General features: G+C 41.7%; 1 protein-coding gene across 1 annotated transcript; it reads left to right on the forward strand.

The window, feature by feature from the left end:
- The first annotated feature begins 912 nt into the window (after positions 1-912).
- On the forward strand, positions 913-6,650 carry nae1 (nedd8 activating enzyme E1 subunit 1). The gene is made up of 20 exons (XM_070967803.1): positions 913-1,013; positions 1,450-1,553; positions 1,636-1,696; positions 1,795-1,825; positions 2,017-2,088; positions 2,218-2,297; positions 2,527-2,636; positions 2,942-3,051; positions 3,161-3,223; positions 3,345-3,408; positions 3,501-3,592; positions 3,699-3,758; positions 3,863-3,996; positions 4,185-4,260; positions 4,377-4,416; positions 4,864-4,950; positions 5,092-5,184; positions 5,631-5,745; positions 5,840-5,889; positions 6,004-6,650. Exons 1-20 carry the CDS (start codon positions 964-966, stop codon positions 6,111-6,113), a joined length of 1,602 nt encoding a protein of 533 aa, XP_070823904.1. The 5' UTR covers positions 913-963; the 3' UTR covers positions 6,114-6,650.
- The last annotated feature ends 13,703 nt before the right edge of the window (positions 6,651-20,353 follow it).

A 20,353-nucleotide genomic window follows, 5' to 3' on the forward strand; every position in this document is an offset into this window, starting at 1 on the left:
CGACTATATCATCCTACATACGTGTTTTTATTTATTCTAAACAAAATAATAATGAATGTCATTTATGATCAGTGGTTCGTGTTGGTTGCCATTCCCTGCCAATTAGACAAAACAGACTTTTGAGAAATAGCCTACGCCCCTTGGAAATCACCATTTAATGATATTTTTTGGTTTCATTCTGAAGATACAGACAGATGGATTTTTGCTATTTTGTTGTTTTATTGTCAGAGTGTTACATAAAGCACTTTGGTTTACCCAGTGTATGTATGGTAAAGGTATGGTCAAGATGACACAATTGAAATTGGATTAAATTATTAGTCAACCAAGAAAATTAATCGGTGAGTGGACAGTAATAAAATGTTCAAATCACATATTTAAGTTTTGAAGTGTTATTAAGATAAAATTCAAAACTTGATGACTTTAAGAATGCTTTCACTTTTTTCTGAGATTTTTTTAGAGCATGTATTAATAATAAGAAAATAATTTCCAGATAAATCAATTATATAAACAATTGTTAATAGAAGTCCTACAATGTGACCCACATGTGGTGCTGATGGTGGAATATTTACTAAATTATTATTATTATTATTATTATTATTATTATTATTATTAAATTATCATTATTTAATTATTATTAAAGATCACCATCTTTGTCGTGGGTCACATGCCCCATCTTTGTTGTTGCCCCTGCCCCTCAGGGACTCTGCACGCCACTATCCCAAAAACGTTTTTTTGTGTACATTCAGTGCAAGGAGGAAGCCTCTCTGACAGTGGTGCTAACACAATATTTAAATCATAATCTAACAGCATCGTATGCCACTTCAAGTCTCCATGTTTGGTAAACACGGTGAGTTTTTGTGTCGAAAGTGCGCAACTGAATTTTCCCGCCGCCATGTCTGTGTCGAATCTGTGGATGAGGACGTTAAAATGCGTCTATAGACGTCACTCACTGGGAAGATAACCATGGCAGCCACCAAAACCTCAAAAGAGCAGAAATACGACAGGCAACTCAGGTAGACTTAAACTATATCTTAGATTTCACAAAAAATCAGATTTTCCCTGAGCTAAATGTTCTGCTTAGTCTGAGAGGTCACAGCGGAAACACTGGTGGGACAGCAGTGCTAACGTTAGCTAGCGTTAGCTTACTCTGTACGTTATAGTTAAAACAGCATCGGCAAGCTAGCACAATAGCTGTAAGGTTAATTGGGTTGATCTTTTTCTGTTTGGCGTTTGTTAGACTATCAAAATTGCCATCTTGTCTAAGTAGTGACTGCCGCTAGCCTTGCATATTTTGTATTGACTGCGTTTGATGGTTAAACGAGTGTAATAATACAAGGCAGTCAATTAGCAGTCATAACACTAGCCAAGTCATTCTGGCAAAGTGCCGTATTGTGGTTGAGAATGAATGGTGTCACTAGATGGCAACACATGTCCATGTCATGCTTTCAGGCTTTGGGGTGACCATGGTCAGGAGGCACTGGAGAACGCACATGTTTGTCTGGTCAACGCCACAGCGACTGGGACAGAGATACTGAAGAACTTAGTACTTCCAGGTAAACAGATGTGGCTCTGTGTTGGTGCTGCAGGTGTTGATGAAAGCATCTTACTGAATGAATCAGCTGATCTCATTGCCAGGTATTGGAGCATTTACCATAGTTGATGGGCACACAGTTTCCGGGGAAGATGTTGGAAACAAGTAAGACTGCAGTTGTTTTGAGTGTTGATGTAAACTAAAAATGAGATGTGTTAGTTTGCTTGTGTGTTCATAGTTGACCTCTTGATCTTGCTTTGCAGCTTTTTCCTAAGCAGCACCGGTATTGGAAAGGTATGCTATGCCAGAATGGATGAATGTATGTTTTATATGCCTTTCTTCTTTCATAATCACATAGATGCACATTTTCCTATTTTCCGCCTGCCCCCTGCATCTCCATCTCTCCTCCTTGGTAACTCAAAACCTTTAATATTCTATCAGGAAGAATTTGCATATTTGTGTGACCTTAGTTTTTTATGTTGCAGAACAGAGCACAGGCCGCCACTGAGCTGCTACAAGAGCTGAACAGCGATGTCTCTGGAAACTTTGTCGAGGAGGTTGGTGTTATTCAAGTTTTGACTCGGCACCACAGATGTTTTGTGTGTGTAAATATGTAAATGTATTCATCAGCATCATCACATTGATAGTGACACTCATCCCTCTTATATTCTCTGTTACTCTTGCAGAGTCCAGACAAGCTTCTGGACAATGATCCAGAGTTTTTCCACAGGTTTACCATCGTCATCGGTGTCCAGTTGCCAGAAAGGTATGAAGTACAGTTATTTTTTACTCTGGCATTTTATTGTATTAGAAGAGTTAATGAGAAAATGTATAGGAAATTGGACTGTCAAGCAATTAAAAGGTGAATCAAATTAATGACATGCTTTCTGACGAATTAATCTAAATGAATCGCATATAATAATAATAATTGGCTTGATTTGTTACTGTTTTATTTTCTGTCCAATTAACTTCAAATTTTCTCTAAAATTCAACAGCACGTGTTTGAGGCTCGGTTCGGTTCTGTGCAGCGCCTCTGTACCTTTCCTCGTCTGTAAAAGCTACGGCCTGATTGGCTACATGAGGCTAGTGGTGCAGGAGCATACAGGTCAGTTCCCCAGCATTTCACTGTGATTCCTAATGTTTTCTTATTATGACACTTAACAACTTTTAATTTTGATTTTTAATTGGTATTATATGTATATGTGTCTAATGCTTTGAGTTTACAAACTCATGGAACTGTGTGGGATAACATGTCAGAAATTAGCCTCTATAGTGTTTGCATGAGGTACTTGATATCTGCCAGTATTCACATTTTTTGGTACTATGGTTATTTCACTGAGGCTCATAGTTTACACATATAATTAGATTTGTATATAATATACTTTAATATTTTACCACCTCTCTCTCCAGTGATTGAATCTCACCCAGACAATGCCTTGGAAGACCTGAGGTTGGACCAGCCTTTCGCCGAATTCAAGAACCACATTGAGTCCTACGACCTTGACAGCATGGACAAGAAGGTGTGTGCTTTGGTGTCAGCACACCTGTGTATGCACATTCATCAGTTTAAAAACATCCAAGCTTTACACAACTCATAGCACGCCTTCCCGTTCTTTATTTCACCCGTAGGATCACAGTCACACACCGTGGGTTATCATCGTTGCTAAATTCTTGGAGAAATGGCTCAGTGAGGTATGATGCATTTCTGTGACCTCCTCTGTGACAAATACTGCAACACTGATATTTATTCTTGATGGTTTTTGTCAGTTTTGCTGTCCAATAAAATGTCACTCTGCTGCTGTTTTTGTTGTAGCACAACTATCAGCCACCGAAAAACTACAAGGAGAAAGAGGCCTTCAAGCAGGTTATTCGGGAAGGTATCTGTGAATATCTGTAGTTATTCAGAAATTCAGCGACTGTGTTGTGTAAGTCAAACTTACCTCCTGTCTCTTATTTTGGGTTCCTTCAGGGATCCTGAAGAAAGAGAACGGTGTCACAGAGGATGAAGAAAACTTTGAGGAAGCTATTAAGAATGTCAATACTGCTTTGAATCCAACCAAGGTGCCAAATCTCAAATACAACATATATCACCCTTTAATCAGTGTGTTTTCTGTAGTGTCACAGTTATGTCTTGTGAGACTCTAGTAATGTGTCTGTATTTCTGCAGATTCCTAGTGCTGTTGAAGACCTCTTCAATTGTGAGCAGTGTAATAATATCACATCACAGGTCCTCACAAGTCTTTATACTAAAAATACAAACATAGTTTCATAGTTGAAGTGTGATTATTTCTTTTTCAAACTGGTGAATGCTTTCTGTTGTGTGTTCAACAGAGTCTGTCCTTCTGGGTGATGCTGCGAGCTTTGAAGGAGTTTGTTCTCAACGAAGGCAATGGAAGCCTCCCTGTGCGGGGGACCATCCCAGATATGATCGCAGACTCCCAGAAATTCATCAACCTTCAAAATGTGTAAGTGGGGATTATAATGGGTGCAAGCTGTTTGGATACATTTATAAAGGAAACGAGCAACTGAAACGTACTAGAAAGTTTGTCTGATGCAACAGAAAATCCAGCTGTATGCCTCTCTTTCTAATTGCGTATGATTTCATAATGTGGGTTTGTGGTGGTGTTGTCATTCATTTTTTGTTTTATTTCAGTTACAGGGAAAAGGCCATGCAGGATGCAGCAGCTGTTGCTAAGCATGTAGAATGTCTACTGCAGTCTGTTGGAAAGGTATGTTGTAAACCCATGTACACTGATCATATTGATCCTTAAAGATGCACACACTGCTCCTTAACAGTGATCCTTAAAAATGCTTTTTCACTGAAATTACTTTTACTTTCTGCCAGCCACCGGAGAGCATCTCTGAAAAGGACATTAAGCTGTTCTGTAAGTAACCCGTTCTTTAACTAACAAGCATTAGCCTCACATTTTATATTCAGTCATGAGCAGTGTGTGTAGCTGATTAAGTTTGCACAGAGATTGGGTTTCATTATGTAACGCCTGAGAGTTGGTTAAGTGTCTCTAGTTGAAATAATGCAGCCTTTAATTGCACTGTCTGATCCAGTAATTAATGGTAATTAGTGTATAATCTGTGTAAACAAGCCACTGAGGATCTTTTTAGACATCCATGTATGTAGACACACATGGTGAAAGGTGTGACTCAAAGCTACCTGACGCTATTCATTCCTCAGTTAAATATTGTTACTAATCAGAAGCACTTGAAAGCATCGTCTCTGTCTTGTTTGCACCAACTGTCACTGCATGAGAACTCAGCCTGCATACAAGTGTAGTGTAAGTTTACTCCTAACTGTAGGCACTGATGTCGGTGTCTAGGTAAGAATTCATCCTTTCTGAGGGTGGTGCGCTGCAGATCTTTGGCTGAAGAATACAGTGTGGATTCAGTAAATAAAGATGAAATCAGTAAGTTGGAGATTCATTTTCTTTCTGATCAAACTCTTCAGTCTTGTTCATTTCCTGCATTCGAGCCAACTCTCACTACTGTTTTCTCCTCTGATAAGCATAAAGCTTGTTCACTTATTAACAATAGCTGTGCGTCCTCAGCGTCATGCATGGACAATCCAGATAGTGAGATGGTCTTCTACCTCATGCTCCGCGGTGTTGATCGCTTCTATCAGCAGCACTCCCGCTACCCAGGTAAAGCTAAGGGTTATACGCATCATACATACTAATTGTTTTTTCGTGTGTGTGTGTGTGTTTGGTAAGTTGCAGATGTTTCCAAAAGGGAAATCATTTGGTACTTTGTCAATGTGGCCACCTAAAAGTGAAAAGAGGAAGTTGTAACTGCTAGAATTTAAAAATACTACTGTAGGCAGTGAGCATTGCAGCTGCATATTTCTTTTCAACACTTAAATATGGGCATCATCCTGAAAGCTCTGGGGCGACCCTGCAGTGATTTTGAAAGAGGCTGGCAGGTGTATCAAGAGAATAACTTCCATACTATCACACAGAGAAACTACTACTGTACACATCAGAGTCTGTTTTTACCCTGCAGAATGCATGTTGCTAATTTCTCCTGATGCCAGTAGATGGAAGAAAATATTTCTCATTTCTTATTTTTTTTTGGGGGGGGGTCTTACCAGGAGTTTATAACTACCAGGTGGAGGAAGATATCAGCAAACTGAAGCTCTGTGTGAACAGCCTTCTGCAGGAGTACAGCCTCAATGTCAACATCAAAGACGATTACATCCATGAGTTGTAAGTCACGGTCGCTGCTTGATTTACTGATCGGACCGATTCTTCATACAGAGACTGTGCCAAATAACTTTTTTACCCTTGTCATAACCCACAGCTGTCGATATGGTGCAGCGGAGCCACACACAGTTGCTGCGTTTTTGGGAGGTAATAATGTAGCGCTCTTATTAAATTGATTGAAAAGCTAATGCACAGTATATCCAACACCTACAGCCACTGCTAATACATCCATGTATCTTATTTTTCAATGTGTTTCTATAGGATCTGCTGCTCAAGAGGCCATCAAGATCATCAGCCACCAGTTTGTGCCTTTGAGCAACACTTTCATTTACAACGCAATGTCACAGACCTCCGCCACCTTTCAGTTGTGAATACAGTCACTGAACCTGAGTTTGCTTGCAGAGGTATCTGAGAAGATAGATCAAAAGAGGCATATAACTACTCACTTTATTAAATCTGAACTGTCAACTGCACATCAGTCTTTTGAAAGAAGGAAGAAAGATTGCATTTTCATCACACTGGAATGAGCTAATTCTCCAAATGTGTTCACTTCAAGCTAAAAATACTTCTTATGCAGAAGATGGAAGGGCAGGACTTTTTAAACTGAAGGCTCTGTCAGCCATAGAGCCTCGCCTTCTTCTTTAAAGTTCTTGAAGGGTAAGAAATCAGGATAGCACACACAGGATTTTTTCAAAGTTTTTTTTTTTTTGTGGCGGACATCATTAAACGAAGCTGGAAATGAAACTAGCACATTCAAAACCTTCATGTGGTATTTTCATCTGTGAAACTCAATGGATGATATATTACCTTTGTACAGCGTAGCAGCACTTTGTGTACTTAAGTTACAACTGGCTCTTATTGTACTGTGTTTGGAACAAGGTGGAAGATTTTTGGTTTAAATGGAAAAAGACATTGTATGTAGTGTTGAACTCTTCTGTATTGCTATAAAAACATTCAATATTTCATCTGAATTTGTTCATTTTCATGTCAAAGGCGAAGTTGATGCATATTCAGCACACACGTTTTGTGTGTGTCCCTCACTCCTCTGACAACTTTTAACCTCTCTTCAAATGCAATCTGGTAAACACATTTAAGAGACCGTGACTTGTTGACTTTAGTAGTTGAAACAAGGATTACACAGTTTTTTAGCCAGAATAAATGTTAGATGACAAGCATGTGAGCTTCTTGAGAGGCCTGTAATGTGACTTGCCCCCTGGCAGGATTCACATGCGACCCAGGTTGAGATAAGTTTTGCTGTGAGTCATGGCAGTTTTTTTTTTTCCACCACTAGAGGGCACCCTTCCATTTGTTGCTATTCGTAGGTCAGCGTGTGGAGTTCAAGTTTTACATACCTGTTCATTGACTAATTCCTGAATGCTGACCGTTGGGTGCAGGCAGCGTTTGACGCAACCGGCTAAAACTTGCAGTGTTAAATATCAACCAATATGTTGTTTCTCATTAGCTCTGTCGGAGGTGCCTTAAAGTGTAGAAGACGCTGGTCTTGGTAATGAGTATGGTCCAATGCAGCACAGAGACCTGCTGGAGAGCTGTGTTCTTAGGGTCATTGTGATGTAACTGCTGGGCAGGGTGAAGTTTTTCATTTGTTTTTTTTTTTTTTTCTCAGACTTTGGCAGAATGGAAATTTGCCCTCAGCAGATCTTTTCCTTGTAAGACTCCATCCTTCCCCCCCAGCTCTCCCCATGCAGTGATCTGTCTCACATTCTCTCTCTCTCTCACACACACACACACACACACACACGCACTGTCTCCCTCTGTCTGAGAAGGATAGAGCAGGTTGCCAAGAAGTACTCTGGCCATTTCCTAAATGAAGATTTCGTCCACTGCCTAAAAGATTATCTTGTGTCCATCCGTCCACCCACTGCCTCTTTAAGATTATCATGTCGTAGCAGTGCCAGGTTTATGAGGCCAAAGTAGACGGTTTTCCTTTATGTAGAGTTTGAGATGCAACCCATTAATTTCTCAATGAAAAAAAGGTTTAAGCTTAGTCCACAAGCAGAATAAAAACGTGCATTATTTGAATAGTGTGTGTTATTGGTTGTCTTATCCCTTGGTTGTAGGGGACATCTACGAGGGAAAAGCGTTGTCTTGATTATTTGCACTTTTTTTCTCTGGTGTGTTGAAGCAAAGTTCTGAATTTTTGCTCCTTCGGAGCCCATTTCATGCCCCCAGACATCATGTCATAAACCTTTATGTTATTCAACATCAGCTCCCTCTGTAGTTCTTCCTAACAATGAAACTTCAAGGCACTGCAGAGGACACACAAGGTCACACTCACAAATTTTGATTAGTGTGTGTCAAGCCAGTTTCTATACAGCTGTGTCAGCATCCTCACTTCAGTACTGACCATTTTCAGCTCACCAGGATGGCTTCAGTTATTGCACAGTAGCTGCTTTATACTATCAGGCCTGACAGTAGCTGGTGTGTCTCCCTGTAGTTGCTCAGTGTAGTCGTGTCAGCAGTTACAACAAACAGTCCTTTCTTGCAGTAAGGTTAACTAAAATCCTAAAACTAAAATCCGCCTGGCAATCTGATTGTTCCTTGTAGAAGAACTGAAATGGTGTTTTTGCCTATTGGTGGAATGGTTAAATACTCTCCTGTGACAGGGACTACAGTAAAGGACCTGTATAATATAACACGATGAAGTATTACTATGAGAGATGTGTTGATATTATGGAATTTGGCAGGGGTCTGTATGTGTGTCATGTTTCAGTTAGCAGCAGGTTAATGGTTTGTTAGCTTGTGGTTGCTATTTTCCACTTTGACCCAGTGGACCCAACTGAAAAAGATGGCAGAGAGAACTGCTATTTAACTCCTCATTTCTTTACTCAGTTTCGCCATGTGATACTGAATTTACCGATTTATTTATTTCAAATCGATCGGATCGATGTCCTTTATTATGGCTCTAAGGGTTAGCTTCATTGCTTAGGAGCTCTACTTTTCAAATGTAGGAGAATAAGTGTGCTTTTACTTATTTTAAATGTTCTGCAGTTTCACTTTAAACCTCTAATAACTGATGTATTTGGCCACATGGAGGCAGCAGAAACAAGCTATGAACACAACATTGATTAGCTTAGCTTCTCAGTTGATATGGCGAACTTTACATGCCCAGCTGTTGAGGAGGAACACTATCATTTTATTCGGAGTGCTTCTGGCAACCTGGTGAATCTAAGTCCAATGTTCCTGAGGGAAATATCTGGCTCTTTAGCTGCTAAACGCTGTGCTGATTGGTGATGAGCAGATAGTATACACTGTGTTTTCAGTGGTTTTCCTCTGAAAACTGGCTACTGCTGCCAAAAACGATGCTAAGATCGACCCCTTTCACATTGTGAGACAGTTTTCACTTAGTCATCTTGTATGTTGTCATGATAAAAATATCTCTTACAGCCTCTTTAAGGAGAGGTAATCTTTGTAATCTTTAACTTCAGATAATGCCAGGCATGCAACCAATCCAACTCACTGACTTTGCTAAATATGTCATTGTTAGACTGATTTTAGCCTAAAAAAAAAGGTCTACAGACAACTCCACATGTGATGTCCAGACTTACTTTACAAATCTGTATTGGCATGAGTTTGGAGAGGAAATTCTGCCAACAGCAACAAGATAGAAATTCACCTTTTCCACTCCTCCATGCACACAACTGTACTCTACCTGCATCCATGCATTATCAAGACTCCATCTTTCAGGCTCAGCTTGTAGCTGCTTTATCTTAAAGCCACAGGAGAGGCCCGTCAATAAATGTGTGGGTGTCCACTTGTGTGTGTTTGGGAGAGTTGGGAGGAGGGGCTGGTCGTTAATGCTAAAATCAATCAGTAAATCAGAGGCACCGCCTGCAGAAGGGCCACACTGCCAGCGATGGTTCTCAGTGAAAGCTTCAAGCAATAAAGGGGGAGAAAAGGGCGAGGGAAATGGATGAGTCATCCAAGGGAAATGAAAGAAACTGCAGACTAAAGGTGGCAGATTGGTGGTCATATCTCCCACAAAGACGAGGATTGAATGCACGCCTGCCACTGGATACAAGGTGGCATTTTACAAACACATCATGAACAGTGTCGGAGAGAGGACCGAGGGCGGTGAGGGTGATGTCTTCTGATGGCTCATGGCTGTTAGTTTGAGCCATTTACCTGGCTGGGGTCCAGCTGGTTCACCTCCTCATGAGGCCCAGGCTGAATTAAAAACGGCCTGCCAGAGCAGATTGGAGTATTCCGTGTGTTTGCTGGGAGACTGCAGGAGGCCGGCATACTTTAAACCTCTCAGGGGTATGCTGAGGGCCTCTCCATTCTTCCGACAAACAGATGGAGCTGTGACTGAGGAATGTACAATACATACAGAGCCTTGTGGAAATGAAGGAAAGACATGACCAATGCAACAGTATGGCATTAGTACTCGATTAGTGTTTAGAAATAATAGATGTACCACCGCACATGTGAAATGGATAAACCATGAGCTGCGTCTATAGGCTCTGTGATATGTGCTGCACACTTTACAGCAGTGCAGTTGAAGCCAGCTAGAGTCTGTGAGGGTGGAGCTGTCCCGGCTGCCAGGCCTTAATGGTTATATGCTTTCCAGATGCATTGTTAATGAGCTCACGTAACACAAAGATGGATTGGACAGTTAGTGTCCAATCTACCGATATGAAGTGGAGATAAAAACATGACCTTTGCCAAAACTGGAGGGTATTTGAAGACCAATCCAAATCTCCCGGTTATGTTCAATATAAATACAGTATACAATGCAACACAAGCAAGCAAGCAGGGGAGAGAAGGGGTGTGTGTCTGTGCTGCTTTCCCAGGCTGGCCTAAAACAAACTCACAATTTACAGTGGGGTCAGATTATCTGAGCTGGAATTGTTGACATTGTGAAAACGTCAGCAATGACACAGAAAGTTGTAAATCTGCACACTGCGTAATTAATTCCAGGTTTCTCCGCTTACTCTCATCCAAATATTCTGCTTTTTAAAGACTTAGATGGACATTGTTGATGTTGAGTCAAGAGCTGAGAAAACAGCTCGTATTTTGTGACACGCAGTCGTCTAAACATGACACAGATAATGATTCACGCTGATAAAAAGGGGCGCTGTCAGATATCGTGTGTTTGTGATCAACTTTTTTGTGGATAAGTACTGTGTGTATGAAATAACAACACAAAACAGACAACGTGGAAATCATTGACAACAATGCTTTCACATAACTGAGCCAAGCATGTGTGGCTGTGTGTGTGTGTGTCCGATGTGCACCTGTGTGTGCGTGTAAAATGTACAACATATCTGACACGCGGGCCACGTGAGACAACCGTGACATAATGAGATAAAGTGCGCTGGTATTTTGAATGAGTTACAGCAGGGGCCGAGACAGAAAGCAATGTTTTTGAGCTTGTGTCAACATTTCTTCAGCCGTCCGAGGCTTAAAGCACTGTGGGATTGTTAGCCTTTTTCATTTAAGATTTTTTGACATGTCACAGTATGAGTTCTCATAGCGGAGTCAAAATGTCTTACCTAGATCCAGAATATCTTTTGTCATACAGCTCTCTACGCGCACTTTGGTTCGCCGTCTTCTCTGATCGTCTAGTATTTGGAGGCGGGGGGGTTAATTGGCTTATTGTCTGTACATCCAGCGTCTATTCATCTGGATTCATGTTCCATTAGCAGCGAGGCCTTTAGAGAGTCTGGAAGTCGGCATCAGATGGGGTCAGAGATTCGGTCCCCCCCCTGCGAGACCCTGGTGTCACATTACACTCCTGAAATGCACACTTAGAGGCACACACTCACAAGTTACTCAGATATACAGTATGTAGAATATTTGAATGATTAATCTGCAGTCTTTCCAACTTCCTGGTCCAAGTTGGACAGGAAAACACAAATATTCACATTTTAGACATTCAGCTGATGCTTGTCTCTTCTTATCTACCTTTCACAGGGCTGGGTAGAAAGCTCTGTAACAGTACTGTATGTTTGCTCATATCACGCATATCTTCAGAAGAGCACAAACATACTCTCCAGCGCATTCTCCAGGTGCCATTCTTATCTCCGTCGTCGCACTCTGACATTCTCCTCATCGCTGAGATCAGTCGGAAACAAGGCAGCTGGAATTCCATTCAGGAGTAACACAACCTTTCTCTGTGCCGCCATGTCTGTGTATGTTTTATGCTTCAGTCAGATACAGATCTGCCCTTGTGAGGTAGAGACAAATCATTTCCCTACCTCAACAGACCATTGTCAGTTCCTGCGAATCCAGACACAAGGGGAGATGTGTCGCAGCTGGAGAAGAGGTTTGAACTGCTCCGCTGGGAATTTCTGCAGATCTGATGTCTTTCTCATTACCCCGAAAATGGAGCTTTAAAAAAAAAAAATCCACCGATATGAAACACACAAACAGGTCATGAGAGATGCTTGCATGTGTTACTCTTTGTCTCGGCTCATTTTTCGAGACAAGCATTAATGAGGACCACCTGTTTGGTGAAGCCATGACATTGAAAACACGAGGACAGAGAGCTATGTGAGCAATGTGAGCAGTTTGTGGAGTTCCAGGTGGCAAATGTGGACCGTGTAGGATTTGCATGATGGATATTGCTTTTAGCTATATACCCTTTTGTATACGATTTGGTGTCTGCTATTCGTATAGCTAACACATAGCACACCATGGGAGGTGGGGGAGGAGGGGTGTGCTCCACAGGAGAGTGTTTATGAAGAGGAGATGTTCAGGGTGAATTCCTCAGATAAGTGACATGGCCCCTCTCTGTTCTGGATGAAGGAGAGCACAGCACACCCCAGGCTGTATATGGTAAACCTCAGAAACACATGTACACATAAGCTGGAGCTCATGGGTTCGGGAGAAAGTGGGTTATAAAAGTATTTCAGACCCACGACTGCAATCTACCCTGTGTATGCTATGATGAGTTAAACTGTGGAAAAGGTGTCATTTATAGCAAATGACACCCCTACCACCGAGGTCAAAATCTCACACACTCACACACACACACACTGGGAGTGGGTAAATCAGCTGCATAGGGCCCTATACGTGGTGTCAGGCTCATTTCAGATCACAGCATTCTTCAGATTCCTGCCTGTAATTATACTGGCAGGTCTGATTCAGCTTTATAGCCTTTATCTGCAAACTGGGAGGATGGTGGTGATCATCCTCAGATCCTTCTCTGCCCACCACGCAATCACGTACGCACTCACCAGAGACTACAGAGAACAATCGGCTTGTGAGAGGGAAACAGAGGCCCCCCCATTTACTGCACTGTGGGCTTTTAAAACCAAAAGACTTCTAGCATAAAAATCCTCTCTGCTTTGTGTAAGCTATGTTTGTGTGTGTGTGTGTGTGTGTGTGTGTGTGTGTGTGTGTGTGTGTGTGTGTGTGTGTGTGTGTGTGTGTGTGTGTGTGTGTGTGTCTACATGGGTTTATGTGCCCACATGTGGGGGTGTATGTAGGCGTTTAGAGGCTGTATTTGCGCGTGCATGAATGTTTGCGCTTTCCATGTGTCAGCAGGCCAGGAGATACTCTATTAAACCACAGAGACCCATAAACGCAGCAGTGCGCCTGACAGAATGGAGGAGGAGGAGACAGACAGAGAGGGAGAGGAAGGGGTAACTTCAACGGGGGATTGTAACAAATATGTAGTGTCTAATCCTCTCATTAGACAGCAGGGGGTGTGTGGTGCAATCAGATTCAAGCGGAGAGATGCGCTGCCATGATGGGAGACGGAAGCCTGGCAGAGTGCTGGGGAAGATGTCTGTGGCTGTAAGAGTGTTATCTAACACAGAGACATGCAAAAACACACATCAGTTCAGACTGAAAGCACGCAGTAATACATCACACAGGGAAACATCAGATACAGAACTGAAAACATTCAAACACACAAAGGCTGATGAGGGAATCTGAGCTGCTGAGTTACTTTCTATTTGCCTCTCAAGGTTGAAAAAATACTTATTATGCTGAAATAGCATTTTAGAACGGTCTAAAATCAGGAATATATTTTCACAAAATTAGAAATGCTTCATGAAGGAATGCATTCAGCCACGTATTAGAGAGTTTGTCAAGTCCAACACATAAAGTCCCAGCTAAAACACATGTTGTTTTTCACGCTGTGTTTGTACGGATTAAACAAATTAAAATATGTTAATTAGTGAGCTTTAGAGTTGCTGGTTCAGTGGGTTTTATTACTTTCAAACAGAGCCAAGCTATGCTAACAGGCTGCTGGCCGTAGCTTCATATTGCTGCCACAAGAGTGTTATCAATCTTCTCATCTGACTCTCTGCAAGAAAGCAAAGAGGTGCATTTGCCAAAATATTTTGGTTTTGTCATCATTCCTGCTGATAATAACACTGCACTCATTAGGTTAATGCTTTAAATCTTGAAAAACAGCAACAACGCCTAAAAGTCATCAAATGGGGCAAGAGGCACGAGTGGTCAGATGATCACACAGGTTGGAAACGAACCCTCAAATCAGTCAAACTGAACTGGAAGATAAAAGGAACAACAAATGATGACTCTATCACCCAAATCGAATGGTGATTCCCTGCCTGCACCGCTGCCCTTCACGGTCGTGGTTTGGGCTTAGGTTAGGGTATGGTTAGACATTGCAGAGATAACTGGTTGGGGTTAGGTTGGGGTCAGGTTAAGATAAGGAGAAACACAAATTTATGGGGAAACAGACTTTGACACAGCACATCGTTAGCATCCAGCACAGTTTACAGACCTGCTCTCTGTTTTAGCTTTGGTCTGCAGTACTCATTGTGTTCATTTTCTGTGTAATGTAATGAAAGATTATTACTGATTGGCAGATTTTGTCAGCAGGCTAGCTGTTTCCCCCTGTTACCCATCTTTATGCTCAGCTAAGCTAACCAGCTGCTTGATGAAACTTAATAGCTAACATACAGACATGAGAGTGGTATCAGATTTTGACATAACCCATGCCAAGCGTATTCTCAAAATGTCTTAAAATGATTAGTATCAGAACGCTGCTTTGGGCCCTTTCGTACAGACATGCAGCTGTCCTCCAGTAGCCTTCAAAAGAGCCACATTTGCGCTTTTGCGAGTTGTTTTCAACACAAGAAATCATCAAGTAACAGTCCCACTCGAGTTCTCTGTCCACCTCTGCTCTCTTCAGTCTCCTGCCCTCACTCTCCCACTCCAAGCCTCCCCCTCCTCACCCCTTCCCCTCTTGCAGACACGCTTTGAAGAAAAACACAGGACGTCTCATCTCAAAGGAGTGTTTTACATTCCATGTTCAGCAGCACGCTGCATCCACTGCTCTCCATAATAGAACATTGTTGTTGGAGTTTTCTACAATGAGATCTGATTACCGGTTCAGAATGTTAATGAGTTGTAATCTCATATTAGTGTGAACTTAAACAATGTATGCGTGCTGTGTATAATGCTGCTTGCCCGCTTCTTTTGCACATGCACGCATGTAAGCTTATCATTCTCCTTAAGCCTCTGCGTTCAATAAGCAATGCAGTAAGGGTCAGGAGAAAGTCAGCAGCTTGTGCCTGTAGCCGTGCAGCAAAATTATGAAGGATAACTCATTGTTGTTTTTTAGAAAGAACCTTATTGGGAACCTTTCTGGGAGGTTACCTCTTTAGAGTTGCACACACACACACACACACACACACACACACACACACACACACACACACACACACACACACACACACACACACACACACACACACAGTGGAGCCCTCCTCCCACCTCACTCCCTCTCTCCCTTCCCTTGAGCATCAGCTGAGTTGGCTTTCTTGCTAAGTAGTGCCAGGGAGGCTGTTCCTTCGCTGCCTCTGAACGTCAGTAAGAATTTGGAGTGATGGTGGGTCCTGACAGGTCAGATGACACTTCTCTATCAGAAACACACAGCGGTGGTGGATCTGGGTCACGTTCCAGTGCTCGGTGCTGAGTCACTTTGCTGGCTCTACCTGTTTCGGCCGCTTGCCAGGCTGGTTTGCCAGAAGACAGAGCTGCCCGGCAAAGGGGAGGGAGACCCATCTTTATTGTTTACTTAATCCTTCCTCTCCTCCTGACATCCCTCTTTGTGTGCATCCATCTTATCTGCCTAGAAAATCTCCTCTTTCACTGCCAGTGTGTTGTTTTAATCAGTGTTTATGGGAGGAAGTTAGTGTTCAATCTCAGATTTATTCATGTATGTTAGCGGTCTGTCTTCATTTGACATGGTCATGCTGACTATGCTGTCAAAATGTTCACAGCTAGTCTGTCAGTTTTCATCTCTGTGGAGAAGATATCGAGCAGTTCTTTTTTTTCATTGTTTTATTTCTGTCCTCTTGCTTCTTTTCTTCTCACTTCACGGGGAAAATGATATCATTGACCTGATGAGTTTATTAGAGTAAAACTCAATGTTTCTATAACGCACAGAGTCAACATAGAGGTACTCATCCAGTTGTGTAAAAAGAAGGCATAACGTTCCTAAAAGTGAAAGCTACGATCTCAAATTTTTGTGTACAGTCAAATCAAGTGTGATTTCCAAATCATTGAATCGTAGAAGCCAGATCATTTTCTGTTATTATCCAGGTAAAGCTTCACCAAGTTTGCAGCATGCATTTATCAAAACAAACACCATATGTGCAAGTTATACATGCATCGCAACTGCGTCTGCAATTTGAGATTTTACGGTCAACTGTGAAATCTGACACTGCCGCCATTTGTTTCGGACTCCTGGCTTCTAACCATTAACCTGAACCGATCACAGGGTTTAAGGTGGAATGAAGTTACTGTTAAAAAAAAAAGTAATTTCATGCCACTTTAAAACAAGCTCCTGAGTGGAATATACATTACTGCGCTTGTCAATGGTTGCTCTGATGGAAAATCAACACTGTGAAATGATTACCTGCTGCACGCACTAACCCAGCAGAGACAGCTTGCACGTAAGGTGTAACGTGTAACATTAGAGGGCAGCAGAACTGGTTCAGTGAGGGGCAGAGGCTTACACATTACAGCAACACCAAGGGCTTGTCAAGCATTTCTATTCCACATATGGAAGTTTATTGATTTCACTCTATGTAACACAAAAGCGAGCTGCATTGTGAGAAGTTAGCTCACCTTTTACAGGGTGAAATTGGACGTAGATTACATCAAAGTACAACATCAAGTACAAACAAAATGTGTGCTTGATGGGCTGTCAGGTTAAAAGTAGATTTAATAAAAGAAAAACTGGGCTGTTATTTTGTTCACCATCCAATTTTTGTCTTTTAAACAAAGCTTTTATTTGCAATAAGCACTGGATTGAAAATAAGAACTTGTAGGTATGTCCCAACCGAAAGGGAATATGTAATCCATTAACGTAAGTGGAAAAATCTAAATTGCCATTACTGACATGAAATGTTGTTTTTCAGTGGACAGCAGTGTTTTATCAGATTGCACTTGATAATGTCTATTCCTATTAGAGCAACATTTCTGTAAGGCAACAGTGGGATCAACCGAATCACCATCTTTCACAAAAGCCCGGGGTGTTTTGTACTCGCCTGCCAGTCATTCTGCAGGGTCTTTCTCACAGCTTACATTAGGCTGCAATGTGTGTGCGCAGACAGTACAAAGCAGAGAGGAGCTGCCAGGGCCTCTGTGGTGGACATATGGCAGTGCCGTGGGCCAGGGGCATCATGGTGGGTGGAGGCACAGGGCAATGTGTGTATTATATGTGCATGTATTCGTGCATATGTGCATGTGTGCGTTGGGATGAATCTGACAAAGTTAAAGGATTTAATGAGGCGTGCAGAGGGTCAGCGACAGAAGGAGGTCCCGGCACTCGCCCAGTGATTCTCTGTGAGCGCATCTGAAGGAGGGGCCAGTTTGAAGTCCTTGTTACTCTAATACAATAAGACCCCTCCCTTCCCACACTTTCCATCTCAGTCCTTTTGTCCACTGCCTTCACTTCAGGTTCTCTTTCATGAACACATGCGCAACAGCAGGCAAAACGTTTATAAGCGTATTATAAAGTATGTGTAAGAGCACACACAATTTAACATATAAAATTTAGAATAATATCAAGCAATGTGAGGCTGAAAAGACTGTGAACTCAATTTCGTTGTGTGTGTTGGGGGTGGGTTGTGTTTATGAGTGTATCCGCTGTGTATCCAAGCTGGTGGGATTCCTTTTTTATGAGTCCTGCCTGCCTCATTCTGAAAACATAGCTGGAATTTCGTCTTGTATACAAAGTGTACACAGATTGCTCATCTTTAGCAAATGAAAAAGCCAGTAAATGGTATATGTGGGAAATCCCATTGTCTTAACATGGTATAATGCACATGGTTACTTGCTGGATAGGAGAACTAGCGTTATTTCACAAATGATCATTGTGCTCTGTAAGACAAAAATGTCTGCAATGTTCCTGTTTATGGTTATGACGTTAAAACATGTAATTCCCCCACATGCAGAAATGGTTAATGGTTTAAATGGGTTCTAAATGCTTACTTGTTACTAACTTGAATAGAAAAAAATCCCAGTTATTCTCTCTCCTCTTCTCCCTCTCTGTTGACATAACTGGACGTGAAAAGCTGGGATGACGATCTGCCAGAGCACTTTAGACTCCTCCACGGTTAAACAAATGTTGACAGGCCAAGACAAAAGGAACACAAAGAACACTCCGCAGCCGATGTAAAACAATATTTGGGTTTATTAGGATATGCATGGATTCAGTTGAAGAAATATTAAGTCATAAGTTTTTTTTTGCCAATTCAGTTCTAACTTTTCTGGAATGCATTTATGGAGCCTTTCTGGAGTTTTGAAGCAGTGCTGGCATTTCTCAACCAGTATGGTCAAACACACTGTTGTGCAATTGTGTGGGCTGCTGTGTCTTTGTGAGCTTTTGCCAAAAATGTGAAGAAATTGGTTGAGTAAATCAAACAAAATACAGCATTTTATAAAATGTTTCCAAAATTTTAGGCCTTCTGGTATGTTCGTGTAGGTCTGTGACCGCTGCCCACGTGCCTGCAGCAGCTGGACTGTAGGTGACAGATGCTTAAAGCTGCTATTTCCAGCGGGCTGCTAAGAAAAGCACTTATTGCATCTACCTGCCATAAAACAATCATCGGTGTCCAATATACTATAGCCTCTGCTGGAGTGTAATATTAAGTGCCCCTAATTTCCGAGAAAATTTCTGTAGCTTTCTGCATCATTAAACATATATTTTTACCACATTTTGAACCCACAAACATTTGTGTGTCCATGTATGTGAGTGTGTTGTCAAAGAATTTAGCATTTCAAGCTGTCATACGAGTCAGTCTACCTCTTAACTGTCCTTTAATAATGTGTTTGGTGCTTGTTGTCTTTAAAACCATCTGCCCCGTCAAACACTTCACATGTAAAATTCCAACATGCTCTCACTCTCAGCTTGACATACGGACGCTTAGTCAGTGGCCCTCTGTAATAAAGCTTGCTGAGAACAATTAAAAAAACAACAACATGTGGCTAATGTTGTGAAACGGTTACAGTTTAGTAATGTGTGTTTGACCCATCAAAGATAACCTGTCAAAGCTCAGCAGAACTCTAATATTTATCTTATCTGCAATATCTTTACTGCCAACATTATTTAATTATCTTAATGCCTTTGTTGACAATACAACAAGAAAAGATTAGATGGTGAACGACATGTGACAAAGGTTATGAACCTGGGACATCGGGCTTCATGATCTGTGCCTACAGGATATTCTTAAAATGTTTATGAACAGCATTTGCTGTATCACTCAATTTACTTGACTGCATGGTAAGGGGAAGATCATGGCCAAGGTGAAATAATAAAAATGTCAATGTTGGCTGGCAATATGGGACACAAATGACGGAATCTGGAGCCAAAGGGAAATATCAAAACAGCAACCTCCAGGGCTGGAAAATGAAGCCAATGTGAAAGTGCCAAAAACTGCAGTTCCTTGAATGACCACTTGAGGCTGGCTCCAATTGCAAGTTAATCCCCACAGACACCACCTCTTTGGCCGTTTTTTGATAAGCCAGGATATGGCAGAGTTGGGTGGTGCTCAGATTGCGACGGCCAGAGCCACCAACACTGAGCTTCACAATGACTCAGAAAACTGGGTGGTGTCCCTGAGACTACGTCCATTGTTTTATACAGTCTATGGTACTTACACACTCATCCGGCAGCCTGACCCATTACCTTACTTTTTACTGAGCTATATGAACTTCTTGCACTGGCACTGACTGAAGGCTGACATTCAGCATTAAACACTAATGCATTCATGTATGAACAGAGTTTGCAAGACGAAGGACACTGTATTTGTGTGTACGTGTGCGTGCTGCATAACAGAATATCCTGCTTGAAAAGCTTTCAAACGGATGTTAGCAGAGTTGACTACTCTGCTTGTAAGTAAGCAAACATACACACATAAACACACACAAACGCACATACATGTTTGTACCTCTGTGCCTAATTTTAACCTCAAACTTAAAACAAAGCCATGATGTTGAAACACAAGATGTCCTGACTTTCCAAAAAGTCATACTGACTTGGACTAAGATGGACTAGAAATTGAGACTCTGAGAGCAAGTTGCTGCTCCAACAGGTTGAGAAAGATGTCAAACATGAACCCCCGCAGGCTTTTCCTGAGAGTTCCACTGTCAGTTTCTCTCT

Source organism: Chaetodon trifascialis, chromosome 1 (genome assembly GCF_039877785.1).
Source record: "Chaetodon trifascialis isolate fChaTrf1 chromosome 1, fChaTrf1.hap1, whole genome shotgun sequence".
Lineage (NCBI taxonomy): Eukaryota > Metazoa > Chordata > Actinopteri > Chaetodontiformes > Chaetodontidae > Chaetodon > Chaetodon trifascialis.

What these genes read in the sequence shown, in the direction of transcription:
- nae1 (XM_070967803.1), top strand. Translation starts at nt 964, where the DNA reads ATGGCAGCCACCAAAACCTCAAAAGAGCAGAAATACGACAGGCAACTC. An exon ending in CAAGCAGGTTATTCGGGAAG is followed by an intron (nt 3,409 to 3,500) that starts GTATCTGTGAAT and finishes GGGTTCCTTCAG; the next exon opens with GGATCCTGAAGAAAGAGAAC. An exon ending in TTCATCAACCTTCAAAATGT is followed by an intron (nt 3,997 to 4,184) that starts GTAAGTGGGGAT and finishes GTTTTATTTCAG; the next exon opens with TTACAGGGAAAAGGCCATGC.